Source organism: Salmo salar, chromosome ssa14 (assembly GCF_905237065.1).
Source record: "Salmo salar chromosome ssa14, Ssal_v3.1, whole genome shotgun sequence".
Classification (NCBI taxonomy): Eukaryota; Metazoa; Chordata; class Actinopteri; order Salmoniformes; family Salmonidae; genus Salmo; species Salmo salar.
This window is the reverse complement of record NC_059455.1, coordinates 73,441,702-73,456,286: the sequence shown is the minus strand read 5'-3', so window position 1 is coordinate 73,456,286 and position 14,585 is coordinate 73,441,702. Positions and strand designations below refer to the sequence as shown.

Genomic DNA, 14,585 nt, shown 5'->3' with positions numbered 1-14,585 from the left:
AAATCGCATTGCTTATGTATGCCAGTTAGGCTCCACACGCCTTGTAAAGCAGATTAATGTGCTTAATTTTAAGAAGTCATTTGGTCACTTTAGTTGTGATACCAACCTTATCAAAACATATAGACCTACGGGCTAGGCTACATGAGGTGATAAGAAAAACTATGTGAAGAAAAAAAAGACATTATTTCTTGCCTTAAGCTGGGCATCATTCACAAGTGATAATATATAATTCACAAGTGATAGTCTTGATTTAATCTTGTCTTTACATATACTAAATAATATATGTGTGAAATCCGTTTTGATTTAGAATGGACCATTATCATGCATCTGTTTTGAAACAGGGGCAAGTGAAAAAATACATGTAATCTCTACACTTAATTAGTGAATGGAGGACGCTTTTCCTGTGGTTCATTTTCATGCCAGCCAGGTAGGCTATACTCCTGTTGTAAAGATAAGCAATGTGCTTAACATTTGCTTAATATTAGGAAAGTTGCGAACTAAATATAGTAGGTCTAGCCTATAGAAAGCTGATGGGATCCTCCTCTTTTTATTAGAGGCCATCACTCTGTTTTCTCGTGCAATTACATAGCCTATAGAAATGTTGCGCAACATGAACTCATGGGCTCTCATGAAGTGTTTGATTAGATTTTTGATTTCATTTGTATTGATGTCAGAGTGATTAGAGGGACAATAGAGTGCTGAGTACCAGGCAGTTAGCAAGTTTGGTAGGCTACTAATGACCATCAGCAGCATCAGAGCTTGGAGAAACCAAATTACCATGACTAAACAGTCACGTTAAATTTGACTGCCTTCATGACATGCGACCGCCGGTGTGGTGGTAATACGGTCACCGCAACAGCCCTACTCCTGCCTTTCAAGTAGTTCTGAATATGATTTCACTTTCTCAAAGAGTAATGTCTTGGTATCACTATAAGTGTGTGGAATGCCTTAAATCAGCAGTGTCAAACTCATTCCATGGAGGCCAGAGTGTCTGCTGGTTTTTGCTTTTGCTTTTCAATTAAGACCTAGATAACCAGATGAGGGGAGTTCCTTATTAATTCGTTTCCTTAATTCATCAGCCAAGTACAAGGAAGGAGCGAAAACCCGCAGAAACTCGGCCCTCCATGGAATGAGATTCATCCTTACATAATAAATGACCAGTATGCATCGGTTCCACTTTCAACAGCAAAAAAAGATCCCACTTTTATCGTTAATCAGAGAAAAGATATGAAACCACGTAGCAGTCATTATTGAATTTAAATGTGGCAAATTGTCTCTTTTTTCTGTTCCAAATACAGTAATTATCTTTCCTCCGTGTGCAGCGTGCTATGGAGCGATGACAATAGGGGATTAACAGGGTTTCTAATTCTCTTCCCAAATCCACTTTAGCCAGGCTAGTGAGTCTGCAGCTGAGCTGGGGTTTATAGCTAGTGAGTCTGACTTGGGGCTCAGCTAGGTTTATATCCCTCTCACACCACTGAGCTACTTCTGGCTGAAAGGAAGAGAGGGAGGGAGGGCGCGAGAGAAGGGGGGGTGAGGGAGGGCGAGAGGGGAGGGAAGGGAGGGCGGTCGAGAGAAGAGGGAAGGGTGAGGGCAAGAGAGAAGGGGGGGTGAGGGAAGGGTGAGGGCAAGAGAGAAGGGGGGTGAGGGAGGGAGGAAGGGCGAGAGAGAAGGGGGGTGAGGGAGGGCAGAAGGGAAAGAGGAGGGAAGGGGGAGGGCAAAAGAGAGGCAGAAAGGGGCGGAAGGGAGAGGAGGGAAGGGGGCGGGCGGGCAGGCAGGAGAGGAAGGAGGAGAGGAGGGAAGGGGGCGGGCGGGAGAGGAGGAAAGGGGACGAGAGAGCGAGAGAGGAGGGAAGGGGTGGGAGAGGAGAGGAGGAGGCGGGAGAGGAGAGGAGAGGAGGGAAGGGGGCAGGCGGGCAGGAGAGGAGGGAAGGGGGCAGGTGGGCTGGAGAGGAGGGAAGGGGGCGGGCGGGAGAGGAGGGAAGGGGGCGGGCGGGAGAGGAGGGAAGGGGGGGCGGGCGTGAGAGGAGGGAAGGGGGCGAGAGAGTGAGAGAGGAAGAAGGGGGAGGGGGCGAGAGAGCGAGAGAGGAAGAAGGGGGAGGGGGCGAGAGAGCGAGAGAGGAAGAAGGGGGAGGGGGCGAGAGAGCAAGAGAGGAAAAAGGGGAGGGGGGCGAGAGAGCGTGAAAGGAAGAAGGGGGAGGGAGGGCGAGAGAGGTGGGAAGGGGGGAGGGAGGGCGAGAGAGCTGGGAAGGGGGAGGGAGGGCGAGAGAGGTGGGAAGGGGGGAGGGCGATAGAGGAGGGAAGGGGGAGGGAGGGCGAGAGAGGAGGGAAGGGGAGGGAGGGCGAGAGAGGAGGCGGGAGGGTGAGGTAGAAAGGCGGAGGGATGGAGGGAAGAAGGGGGAGGGAGGGAAGGAGAAGGGAGGGCGAGGAAGAAGGGAGAGAGGAGGGAAGGGGGAGGGAGGGGGAGGAAGAAGGGGGAGGGAGGGTGAGGAAGAAAGGGGAAGGGAGGGAGAGAGGAGGGAACGGGGAAGGAGGGTGAGAAGGGAGAGGAAGAAGGGATGGGGAGAGACAGAGAGAAGGGGACCATGACCCTGCCTGCTTTCTCCTCTGCAGGACTGACAGGTGGAAACCTGATGTACCAGGGTCATAATGTCTCTTCCCTGACACCCACACTAGAGGACCCGTTCACCTATAGGTTGAGGACAGAGACTATAGGAACACTTTCCCTGCCAGCCAGGTAGAATACATCTACCTTCTTATCCCCCCTCCTCGTTCCTTCTTCTACCACCTCCTGAACCCTGAGAGTAGTGGCCAGATGGAGCGTTTAGCGACTATCTAATTAGTCCTCAGGCTTTGACACTCCCTCACTGTCTCATGTGTTTTTCCTCCCTCTCCATAGACCTCACTATCAGTTAGCTTCAGATTGGGAAAAGGTGCACATAACTCAGTGTCCTATGTATGTAACAGATGTTGATCGTACTCTCCTTGCGTTGTGTTTTGTCCAAATAAATCACCCCAGACAGTGGTCCCAGTTGAACATTATTTATTATCTGCTGTTGTTAAATAGGAAACAGCACGTTAGTTGTGCAGGGCTTGATGATGTTGATGGCTGTCGATGGTATAATCTGTAGCATGAAAACAACTGTGTTAGCAGTGGTCTTATGTGACCAGCATGCTAGCTAACACACTTATATACAGCAATCATATACCAAAGCACATCCCAGAAAGCCCCTCAATCCCTAACAGGTACCATATACCCACACATGTATAAATCAGCAATGTACAGCAAACTTGTACGTACACATTGTAAAATATAACATAGAAAACAGTATTCAGAACGTGACCTACACCTTGTATCAAATTTTCATTCTGGGGAGACCTGACGTTCGCGATCTCCCCCTATCTGCAAGCGGGGCCAATCACAACACGTCTTATTGTCATCGGAATTGAACCAACCAATAAGAATGCTTGAACATTAAATACACCTTTCTTTAGAGGCAAGTGGAAACATAACCAATCCTGTTACATGTAGAGTTTGCATCCATGACCATGACCTACAGTGGGGTCAGAAATTATTGACACCCTTGACCAAGATGAGCAAAAATGACTGTATAAAATGAATAATTAAAATACTTCGCTGTATTGTATGCTTAAATATATGGGCAAATTATATTGTTTTATACTAATACAATTGCTCAGAGAAAGAGATTTTATTTAAGAAGTATAAAAAATAAAAGAATCTCAGATTGACACTGTTTTCAATACCACACGTTGCCAGGATAACTGCACTGAGCCTTTTTCTAAAATGTTTTATGAGTTGGAGAACACATTGGGAGGGATCTTAGACCATTCCTCCATACAGAATCTTTCCAGATCCTTGATATCCTTTGTCTGCTCTTAAGGACTTCAATTCAAACCACAGGTTTTCAAAGGGTTTGAAGTCCAACATTATCGACACCCTTGATAAAGATGAGCAGTTAGTATAAAATAATATAACTTCCCAATGTTTTGCTCATCTTTATCAAGGGTATCGATCATTTCGGACCCCACTGTTACTCATCTTGAGAGATTGAGGTGTGTGTGTGTATGTGTCAGGGTTCCCTCCGTAAGTAATGTGCTAGCCTGCAGGCTACCCCTGTGTTGCTCATCGGAGCTTCGACACACACGCACACGCACACACACACGCACACGCACGCATGCACGCACGCACGCATGCACGCACGCACGCACGCACACACACACACACACACACACACACAGCTCTGTCACCACCATACATAAGACCTTCTGTCTATGCTCAGCCTTTCAGCCATTTGCCTATATGCGTGTGCATACGTGTATGTGTTTGTGTACAGCTGTATGTGACTGTGATCCTAACACAAGGTGAAGTGTGTTAGCCAGAACACCCTAGTTATGTGTCTTTTCCTCTGAGGGTGGTGGGAACATCTCTGGCTCTCAAACTCCCGGAAAGCTTCAACCAGGGAAACAGACCCAGAAATAATGATGCTGTATGGCCATGGACATTCTGAGACTCGGCTGGGCTGGCGGCTTTTCTTCTCTTCATCATTATGTCGCCTGCTGCCTCTTGGCCGTGTGTGTGTGTGTGTGTGTGTGTGTGTGTGTGTGTGTGTCCCAGAGGAGCGCCATTAGTTGGATACGATCATGTCCAGTGTCTTTCTTCAAGAGACAAACATGTTTTAATCTGACAGCCAGCAGCATGTACTGTATATCTACATTTCAAAACATCACATAGCTAGTCGTGTGAAAACACTGGGGTATCATTACAGCACTCAGAACATGTCCTCTCGATGTCCTCTCTATGTCCCTTGTCTCCCTCTCTCTCTCGCCTTCTCTCTTTCGGCTGATCTCTCCCTCTCTCTCTCTCTCTCTCTCTCTCACTCTCACCTTCTCTCTTTCGGCTGATCTCTCTCTCTCTCTCTCTCTCTCTCTCTCTCTCTCTCTCTCTCTCTCTCTCTCTCTCTCTCTCCTTCTTAGAGAGATGGCGAGTAGGTATTCTCTCTCCTAGACAAAGTTCTGCCAAGGTTCCAGGGGTTCTGTTGGTTGTTGTAGGCAAAGATCTGCTCTCAAATCTATAGACTACTTTATTGCAGAAAGAAAGTTCAAACAGGCACACACAATCCATACACAGACTTTCCAACCCCCATCACCCCAACACAACAGGTGTCCCAAAGTAGATTACAGTAACCTTACAGTATTTCAGTTATGACCCTCACATGACACAATAATATTTGTCACAATATCAACTATAAGCATTTAATGAGTGTATGAGACGCACATCTATTATGGCGCATGGAATGGTTATTGCTTTATACTGTTTCTTTATAGTAATGGAATTAATAGAGAAAAACAAATAAAAGGTATTACCAAAATGACTTTTAAATGTATTGTTTTAATCTGTACCCAAAAATCTTTCAATCAAAAAAACAACCAAAGAAACGTAAATGCACAGTGCATTAGCAGTAAAATAGGAAGACAGCTGACTCAAGCGTCTGTTTTGATGCACTACAGCCTATATGGGTCCCATAGCCATTCCAGGCAAAGCCAGTGAAATCCCCACATTGAAGAGGGTTAGCCTCAGGGAAAAACCCACATCCACCTATACAGTAATGTTCAACATTACCACTTTTGGGTTTGACCCCAGAGCAGATGGCTGTGGCCGCCCGTTCATGGTTTATGTCTCTGAAACTGATGAAGCCTCCTTCAATCTCCCCTCCAGAGTAACGGCCGTATACATTTTTGGTAGACTCTTTGTCCCCAAGGTCATACACTATGGGAATGGAGGGTCCATTGTCGGACAGGTGTGCACCAACATTGTACTCGACCGGGTAGCTGTGGAAGAGTTGGTACAGGTTTCCCCCGTACAGATGGAGGAAGCGCCTGTCAGTGTGGTAGCGCATGATGGCGGCCAGGTTCCAGTGGTTGACCGGAGTGTTGTTGGGAAGATGCCACACCGACATGTCTTCTGCTTCGATGTCGTAGTAGCCAGGATTCTTGAAGTCGTCGTCTGTGGCTGCCTTCACTGTTCCGAAAGTCTTCCTGTTGGCCCTGTTGCCTTCTCCTTGTGGCCAGTTGGCATTGTTGCCCTGCTGGCTGGTCCAACGATCACCCACCGTGCACATCCCAAAGATGTTGTCTTCGTGCACGCTTGCCACCAGAGTCCAGCTGCCCCCCGCTGTGGTCATGTCGCAGAAGGTCTTGTAGACCACCCCAGTAGCTGTGGTCATGTCGCAGAAGGTCTTGTAGACCACCCCAGTAGCTGTGGTCAGGTAGTACAGGCCGTTCTCAGTTTGACCATATTTGTCCTTAACTTCCTTGCAGCTTCTGGCATTGAACTGGCCTTCCCTGTGGCTCAGTTGGTAGAGCATGGTGTTTCCAATGCCAGCATGGTGTGTGCAATGCCAGGGTTGTGGGTTCCATTCCCACGGGGGACCAGTACAAAAATTTTTTTTAACAAATGCATGAAATGAAAATGAAATGTATATATTCACTGCTGTAAGTTGCTCTGGATAAGAGCGTCTGCTAAATGACTAAAATGTAATGTAAAATGTAACTGAGCCCTATTTCTCAACTCATTAACTGTGACAACTTTTGGAGCACTTGCCTGCCCAAACTTCTTTAGAGAATCAAGTGGTGAAGTGGTGGTGCATGACGTCTGAAGTGGCATCAGTAGAGGGATCGTCAGCAGAAAAGCCTGATACATCATGTCTGTTGTGGTGAGGTTTCAGTGAGGATCTGTTGAACCTTTTGCTTTCTTGAGGTACTTATATGTTAAGTCCTTGGCAATGCTCCAATATCAATGTTTGATAAAGCACATGTGTTTTTAGCAATGACACGCCTGGCAAATGTGGTCATTTGCACTCATTGTCAAAAAGATCTTTGCACACCTTGTGTGCAGAGATGAAGAAAACACTGATGTGATCATTTAGGACAGTCCACATGAAACCAACATGAAGGCAGAAGTCCATTTGTTGAATTTTCCTACATGGATATATCAACCAACAATTTTTGTGACAATTTCTTTTAAGGTGCATATATTAGCCACTAATTAGTATTTTATAAGTGTATATACAAGTAGCTAATAAGGTCTTTATTATATCTTAGCAATAGATTATGCCTTTTTTTAAAGGTGCAATATGCAGAAATGGTTCAGCTGCTGATTGCAAAAATTCGAATAGTTAGCCTAATTTCAGTTTATGTGACAAAACAAGCAGTCATTGTGTAGAGAATCATTGTACCATCTAAACCATAACTAAACCATTCATCTGTTTGAAATTGGTGTACAAAAAACACAAGTTTAGAATGGCGAAAAATAGAAATACCACACATAAAACAGATCTACGCTTCTTATATTTGCTTTTAATGAGAATTACAGATCTATAACTCACATATCTATGTGAATTTGGCCCGGCTGCCCAAAAAGATATATATTGCAGCTTAAGTATTTTTCTTTTTCAAACATGTGTTACTGGCCAATCCTTAATAAGCTCATTACTAGTCATAATAGAGACATATTAGTATTTAATAAAGAGCAAGTTACACAAGAAACTTACTCTTAGTAAGCTGTCTCAATGTGGGACTAATAAGGACACAGTGCTTAAAAATGTTCTCCCATTTCTAAAGTGTTACCATGTTTTTACTTGCAGAAATATTGTCCAGAAATGACCTCATTGGACAGAATGGGGCACACCTCCCCACACCCATGAGCAAAAGTATGTAATGTTTGTGTGAAGCAAAGGATTTGTGTAGTTTCATGAAATAAGACATTGATTCATATTACAGTGCATTCGGAAAGGATTCAGACCCCTTCACTTTTTCCACATTTTGTTACATTACAGCCTTCTTTTAAAATGGATTAAATCGTTTTTTCCCTCATCAATCTACACACAATACCCTATAATGTCAAAAACAGGTTTTTAGAAATGTTTGCAAATGTATAAATTAATAAAATGAATGTACATAAGTACATACATGAATTTACATAAGTATTCAGACCCTTTACTATGAGACTTGAAATTGAGCTCAGGTGCATCCTGTTTCTATAGATCATCCTTAAGATGTTTCTACAACTTAATTGGAGTCCGCCTGTGGTAAATTAAATTGATTGGACATGATTTGGAAAGGCACACACATGTCTATATAAGGTCTCACAGTTGACAGTGCATGTCAGAGCAAAAACCAAGCAGTGAGGTTGAAGGAGATGTCCAAAGACCTCCAAGACAGGGTTGTGTTGAGGCACAGATCTGGTGAAGTGTACAAAAATGTATGCAGTATTGACGGTCCCCAAGAACACAGTGGCCTCCATCATTCTTAAATGGAAGAAGTTTGGAACCACCAAGACTCTTCTTAGAGCTGGCCGCCCGGCCAAACTGAGCAATAGGGGTAGAAGACCAAGAACCCGATGGTCACTCTGACAGCACTCCAGAGTTCCTCTGTGGAGATGGGAGAACCTTCCAGAAGGACGATCATCTCTGCAGCACTCCACCAATCAGGCAATATTGTAGAGTGGCCAGACGGAAGCCACTCCTCAGTAAAAAGGCACATGACAACCCGCTTGGAGTTTGCCCAAAGGCACCTAAAGGTCTCTCAGACCATGAGAAACACGATTCTCTGGTCTGATGAAACCAAGATTGAACTCTTTGGCCTGAATGCCTAGCATCATGTCTGGCGGAAACCATGCCCCGCTCATCACCTGGCCAATACCATCCCTACGGTGAAGTGAGGTGGTAGCATCATGCTGTTTTTCAGCGGCAGGGACAGGGAGTCTAGTCAGGATCGAGGGAAAGATGAACGGAGCAAAGTACAAAGAGATCCTTAATGAAAACCTGCTCCAGAGCCCTCAGGATCTCAGACTGGGATAAAGGTTCTCCTTCCAACAGCACAACGACCCTAAGCACACAGCCAAGACAACACGGGATTGGCTTCAGGACAAGTCTCTGAATGTTCTTGAGTGGCCCAGCCAGAGCCCGGACATGAACCTGATCGAACATCTCTGGAGAGACCTGAAAATAGCTGTACAGCGATGCTCCCCATCCAACCGGACAGAGCGTGATCTGCAGAGAAGAATGGGAGAAACTCCCCAAATACAGGTGTGCCAAGCTTGTAGCGTCATACCCAAGAAGACTCGAGTCTGTAATCGCTGCCAAAGGTGCTTCAACAAAGTACTGAGTAAATATTCTGAATACTTATGTAAATGTGATATTTCAGTTTGTTTTTTTGTTATTTTTTTCTAAAAAACTTCTTCGTCATTATAGGGTATTGTGTGTAGATTGATGAGAGAAAAAAACTATTTAATCAATTTTAGAGTAAGGCTGTAACGTAACAATATGTGGGAAAAGTGAAGGGGTCTGAATATTTTCCAAATGCACTGTATATCATATACGCGTGAAAATTAGCAACTGAATGTCCATAGTGTATATCTTTAAATCACAACCCTTACAGAAAAAAATTGGTTTCTACGCAAACAGTTGTGGCAAACCTTTGGGCAATTTGTCTCAAATTTGCGGTAAGCTCATATTTTCACATACAAATTCGTTTTGTGGCAAACTGTTGCAGTACATATACATATTCTGGGAAACTTGTGGAAAACATTCTTCTGTTTGCCGCAAATGTGCTGCAAACTCAGAAGGAATATGCAAATTAGATCAGGTTTTTGGTTATTGTGTGTTAACATTGAAATGTTGTGTCAACATATACAAAATCACAACTTTAAATGAACTTCTCTGAGAAAAAAAACGAAACATTCTAATGCAGTAAATATACTAAACAACGTGTTCAATGTCTTAACAGATAAAAATAAATCAAATACAACTTGAAATCATCAGCATGGTAATGAAGAAAAGAGCAAAGACTGGATATTTCTCAAATAAATTGTTTATTTCATATTTTTATGTAGCTACAACATTTACTTGAGAGAAATGTGAACAGTATGTTGACCTTAGGATGTTTAAAGGGACAACTATAAAATGATTTACATCAGCCAAGTGTTAACTGAGCAAAATATTTCAACCAATGGAAGGTTAAAAGATAATTAACTAAATGTAAATAATTAAAACAAAAACTAAATCAAACCCAGTTCATAAGTATTGCCTTTGTGAGTGAACTTTGGAAATTACGGCCCTGTGGAAGTACAAAGCTTGTTGAATGCATGAAACAATCAGAAAATACAAAACAAACGAAATTAGGATACTGAAAACATGTTTTCCAAAATGAATTATTGTTACACTCTAAAACATGCTGCGTTAAAAATAACCCAATTTGGGTCATTTTGACAACCCAATGCTGGAACAATATTGGACAAACACAGTATTGGGTTAATTCAACCCAGTAGGGTTGGGTTGTCCTTCAAAAGTAGTGCCTTGCGTTGAGTGCTTGACCTAGCTGCTGGGTAAATTAGACCATATTATTGCTGGGTTAAAACAACCCAGTGTGTTGCATTGTGACAAACCCAGAACATTGGGTTGGGGGATTGACCCAGCAGCTGGGTAATTTATGTAATCATTGGTTTATTTTCAGTGTAATTCTAATTTCAATTTTGCTTATATATGTTTGCCTTCTCTACCATCCCACCCCCTCCGTTTCCTACACACAATCAAGATACAATATTGAATGTCAAATAATTAATTTGTAGTGCCTGCATTTAAGAACATCAGAGCATTTTTTAAATAGCAAATTTAAACAAAGCCCTATTGTCTAAGTATGTGTCATTTCATAAAATAATATTTCATAATATGATTGATTATTAAAGTGTATTTATAATATTATTTCATCAACCAAACAGTCCAAACATCAGACTAAAGCCTCAGCTGAACTTGATGTTCACACTCAGATTGCAATCTGAGAAAACAAAGCATGTGTGCGTGTAAAGCCCAAATCGGGCGAAGAGACAGCGTCAACGGCATCAAAATTTGCACACAAGAGTAGAGTGTCAGTTTGCATGCACTGTGTAGCGTATGCCAACTTAATGGTCATGAGAATCCATAATAATCAGTTGAATTTATGTTCGCAATGTAGCCCTTTTGAATTATTGTTGTGTGTTCCATTTATTTGGGGAGTTATGCATTACAACATTTGGAATGTTGTACTTTTCATTCAAGGTTTACAAATGCTATCATCGAATTTCCCCATTAATCACCCTATGCCTATCCACTATTTAAACATACAGGCAAGTCATTGAAGGATTTTTTGGTCTCTTCGAAGCTGTATCAGAATGTCTTCCTGCCAATCTTGTAGACTGGTGTTGGGAGGTCCACTGGCAGAAGTCTTAAAGCAATGTCACCTTGTGTCTCTTAAACCTTCTTGGTGACAGGTGGCAGTATTCAGAAATTCAGATGAATAACGTTCCCAAATTAAACTGCCTGCTACTCGGGCCCAGAAAGTAGGATATGCATATTATTAGTAGATTTGGATAGAAAACACTGAAGTTTCTAAAACTGTTTGACTGATGTCTGTGAGTATAACAGAACTCATATGGCAGGCAAAAACCTGAGAAAAATCCAACCAGGAAGTGGCTTGTAGTTTTTCTATCTAATCCCTATTCAAACTACAGTGTCTGTGGGGGCATTTTGCACTTCCTAAGGCTCCCACTAGATGTCAACAGTCTTTAGAACCATGTTTTATGCTTCTACTGTTACTGGGTAGAGAATAGGAGCTGACTCAAGCCTGGGACCAATGAGTTGTTTACTGCGCAGGCACACAGGCGCGCCTTTCCTTCTTTTTCCTCTGTAATGAATACGCTATTGTCCGGTTGGAACATTATCGAAGATTTATGTTCAAAAAACCCTAAGGATTGATTGTAAACATCGTTTGACATGTTTCTACGAACGGTAATGGAACTATTTGACTTTTCGTCTCTGGTTTTGCGCTCGTGCGTTATGCCTTTGGATTAGTGATCTGAACGCGCAAACAAAATGGAGGTATTTGGACATAAATATGGAGTTTATCGAACAAAACAGACATTTCTTGTGGAAGTGGGAGTCCTGGGAGTGCATTCCGATGAAGATCAGCAAAGGTAAGTGAAGATTTATAATACTAATTCTGAGTTTAGTTGACTCCAGAACTTGGCGGGTAACTGTATAGCTTGCTTGCTTTGATGGCTGAGCTCTGTACTCAGAATATTGAAAAATGTGCTTTCGCCGTAAAGCTATTTTAAAATCTGACACAGCGGTTGCATTAAGGAGAAGTGTATCTATAATTCTTTCAATAACTGTTGTAAATTTTATCAACGTTTATGATGAGTATTTTTGTAAATTGATGTGCTCATTCACCAGAAGTTTTGGAGGGAATACATTTTCTGAACATCACGCGCCAATGTAAAATGGGGTTTATGGATATAAATATGAACTTTATCGAACAAAACATAGATGTATTGTGTAACATTGAGTCCTGGGAGTGTCATCTGATGAAGATCATCAAAGGTTAGTGATTAGTTTTAGCTGTATTTATGGTTTTTGTGACGGCTCTCCTTGCTTGGAAAATGGCTGTGTGGTTTTTTTTGTTTAGGCGCTGTCCTAACATAATCTAATGTTATGCTTTTGCCGTAAAGCCTTTTTGAAATCGGACAATGTGGTTGGATTAACGAGAAAATTATCTTTAAAATGGGATATAATAGTTGTATGTTTGAGAAATTTGAATTATGAGATTTTTGTTGTTTTGAATTTGCCGCCATGCTATTTCACTGGCTGTTGAATAGTGTGTACCACGGGTGGGACGCTAGCGTCCCACATGTCCCAGAGAGGGTATTAAGAGAATGTTTAGTGAATAACTTGATTGTTTCAGGCTAAAAATTCATGTGCATCTAAGGCACCACCAGCAGGATCATTTCAAACTATACCTGTACTTTGAAGAGAAAGATCTTGGGCCTGCTACTCTCGGCTGGCAAAGTGATTTTTTTTGTCCTTGAAGACAGCGATCCAGTTCTCAGTGAGTTTCCCTGGCAGTCCAGGTTTAAATTGGAGAAGTCCTGAGCAATCTGTAGTAAAGTGGACAAACAATTACTTTTTCATCATTAGTCTGGCTAACACCTAACTCTCGAAGTCCTCCTGACCTCAGTCTGGAATGGCTCTTTAATGTTGTTTTTACTGGTTGGCTCTCCTCTGTCTTTCTCACTCAAACACCCACACGCACAGCCACACAGAGCCCCTGAGCGCCGCCCCCTTCAATTACAATGGTTGGATTTTCTAATCCAAACAATGAGGTCTCAACCCCGAGGAGAAAGAAATCATTTGAGAGAACCAATCAAACCCTGTTGCACAATTTATGAGCGAATATTGCATTAACAAACAGCCTAATTTCCAGACCAGTGTGTTCACAGCTCTCCCTGCGCTGTGAGTCATGTGGGTTAGGTCAGCCAGGCTAGTTAATCTCAGCCAACAGAATCAAATTCAAGTCTTAATGTTTTTGTAAAATTTTTACCCACCATGCCTGGAGTATCCTGCAGATGTGGATACTCTCGTACTATCTCGACTGTCTTGTCCCCATTCTGTCTGGTCCACTGAGCCCTCTGGATTGCGGTGTTCTTCATGTACTCCGCAACATGGATTGCCGGCCAGATGTTGTTCTTCAGCCACTCGGTCATCTGGGCAGCCCTCTCACATTTGACTCTGTTGTGAGCACGAAGTATTCAATGAATTATACATTCCTTATACCAATCAGTTTTCAAAATATACAACAAATCTTTCAACGTGTACCTGGCAACACCCGGCTACTGCTCAAACTTGGTGTGATGCTTGGGGTTTCCACAGTCCTATGTATTCACGTATGTGTCCCGGGGACCTCCCCTCCTGAATAAAAAGGGTGGCGTTTACTCACTGCGTGTAAGTCTTTTATGTTCTTCTTTAACTTCAGGCTATTGTAGAGTCGTCCAAAAGCAAGAGCGTTTCCTGGTCTGTCTCCTCCACTACAAAAGAGGAAGGGGGTACCTAGTCAGTTGCACATCTGAATGCATTCAACCAAAATGTGTCTTCTGCATTTAGCCCAACCCCTCTGAATCAGAACGGTGTGGGGGACTGCCGAAATCCACATCTTCGGCACCCGTGGAGCAGTTGTTGTTAACTGCCTCGCTCAAGGACAGAAGATTTTTCCATCTTGTTGGCTCGGGGATTTGAACAAGCGACCTTTTGGTTACTGCTAGGGGGGAGAGTTAAAGAAATAGTTTCACTCACATTTATATATTACGTACTTTGAGGAGGGAAGGGTTGATAAGCCAGGTCAAATGGTTAAACAAAGGCACGGGTGTGAGGAAAGAGCAAAATGAAGGGGTGGCAGTAGCTTTGAGGTTAGAAAGGCAGGCTGATAACCGGCAGCCAAATCTCTGACAGAATATCTGCAAATGACCAATAAAGCAAGCATGGTAAAATGAAGGCCAGACTATCTATGGCAGCTGTGAATGTAATGTATCTAGTCCCAAAGTGGCTTCATGGTTCTAAGAGGCTCTGATGAAGTCAGGTCTTTCAAGTTTCTGTTAAGGTACTATTGGTTATCAGTGACAATGTGGAAGACGTACATGTAGATGCTGTTTTACACTGGGTCAATAAAAATATTTTGTTTTTCCCCACAGCTCTGTCCCCT

The 14,585-nt window shown here is 43.0% G+C and overlaps 2 protein-coding genes across 11 annotated transcripts in view; one reads left to right on the top strand and one right to left on the bottom strand.

Moving 5' to 3' along the window:
• Positions 1-14,585, top strand: part of LOC106570261 (receptor-type tyrosine-protein phosphatase U) — a 324,730-nt gene that overhangs the window by 35,402 nt on the left and 274,743 nt on the right. The gene's annotated exons all lie outside the window — the stretch shown is intronic.
• Positions 4,963-6,407, bottom strand: LOC106570263 (intelectin-like). The gene has a single exon (XM_014142387.2). The coding sequence runs from the start codon at positions 6,383-6,385 to the stop codon at positions 5,474-5,476; it is 912 nt and encodes a 303-aa protein (XP_013997862.1). The 5' UTR covers positions 6,386-6,407; the 3' UTR covers positions 4,963-5,473.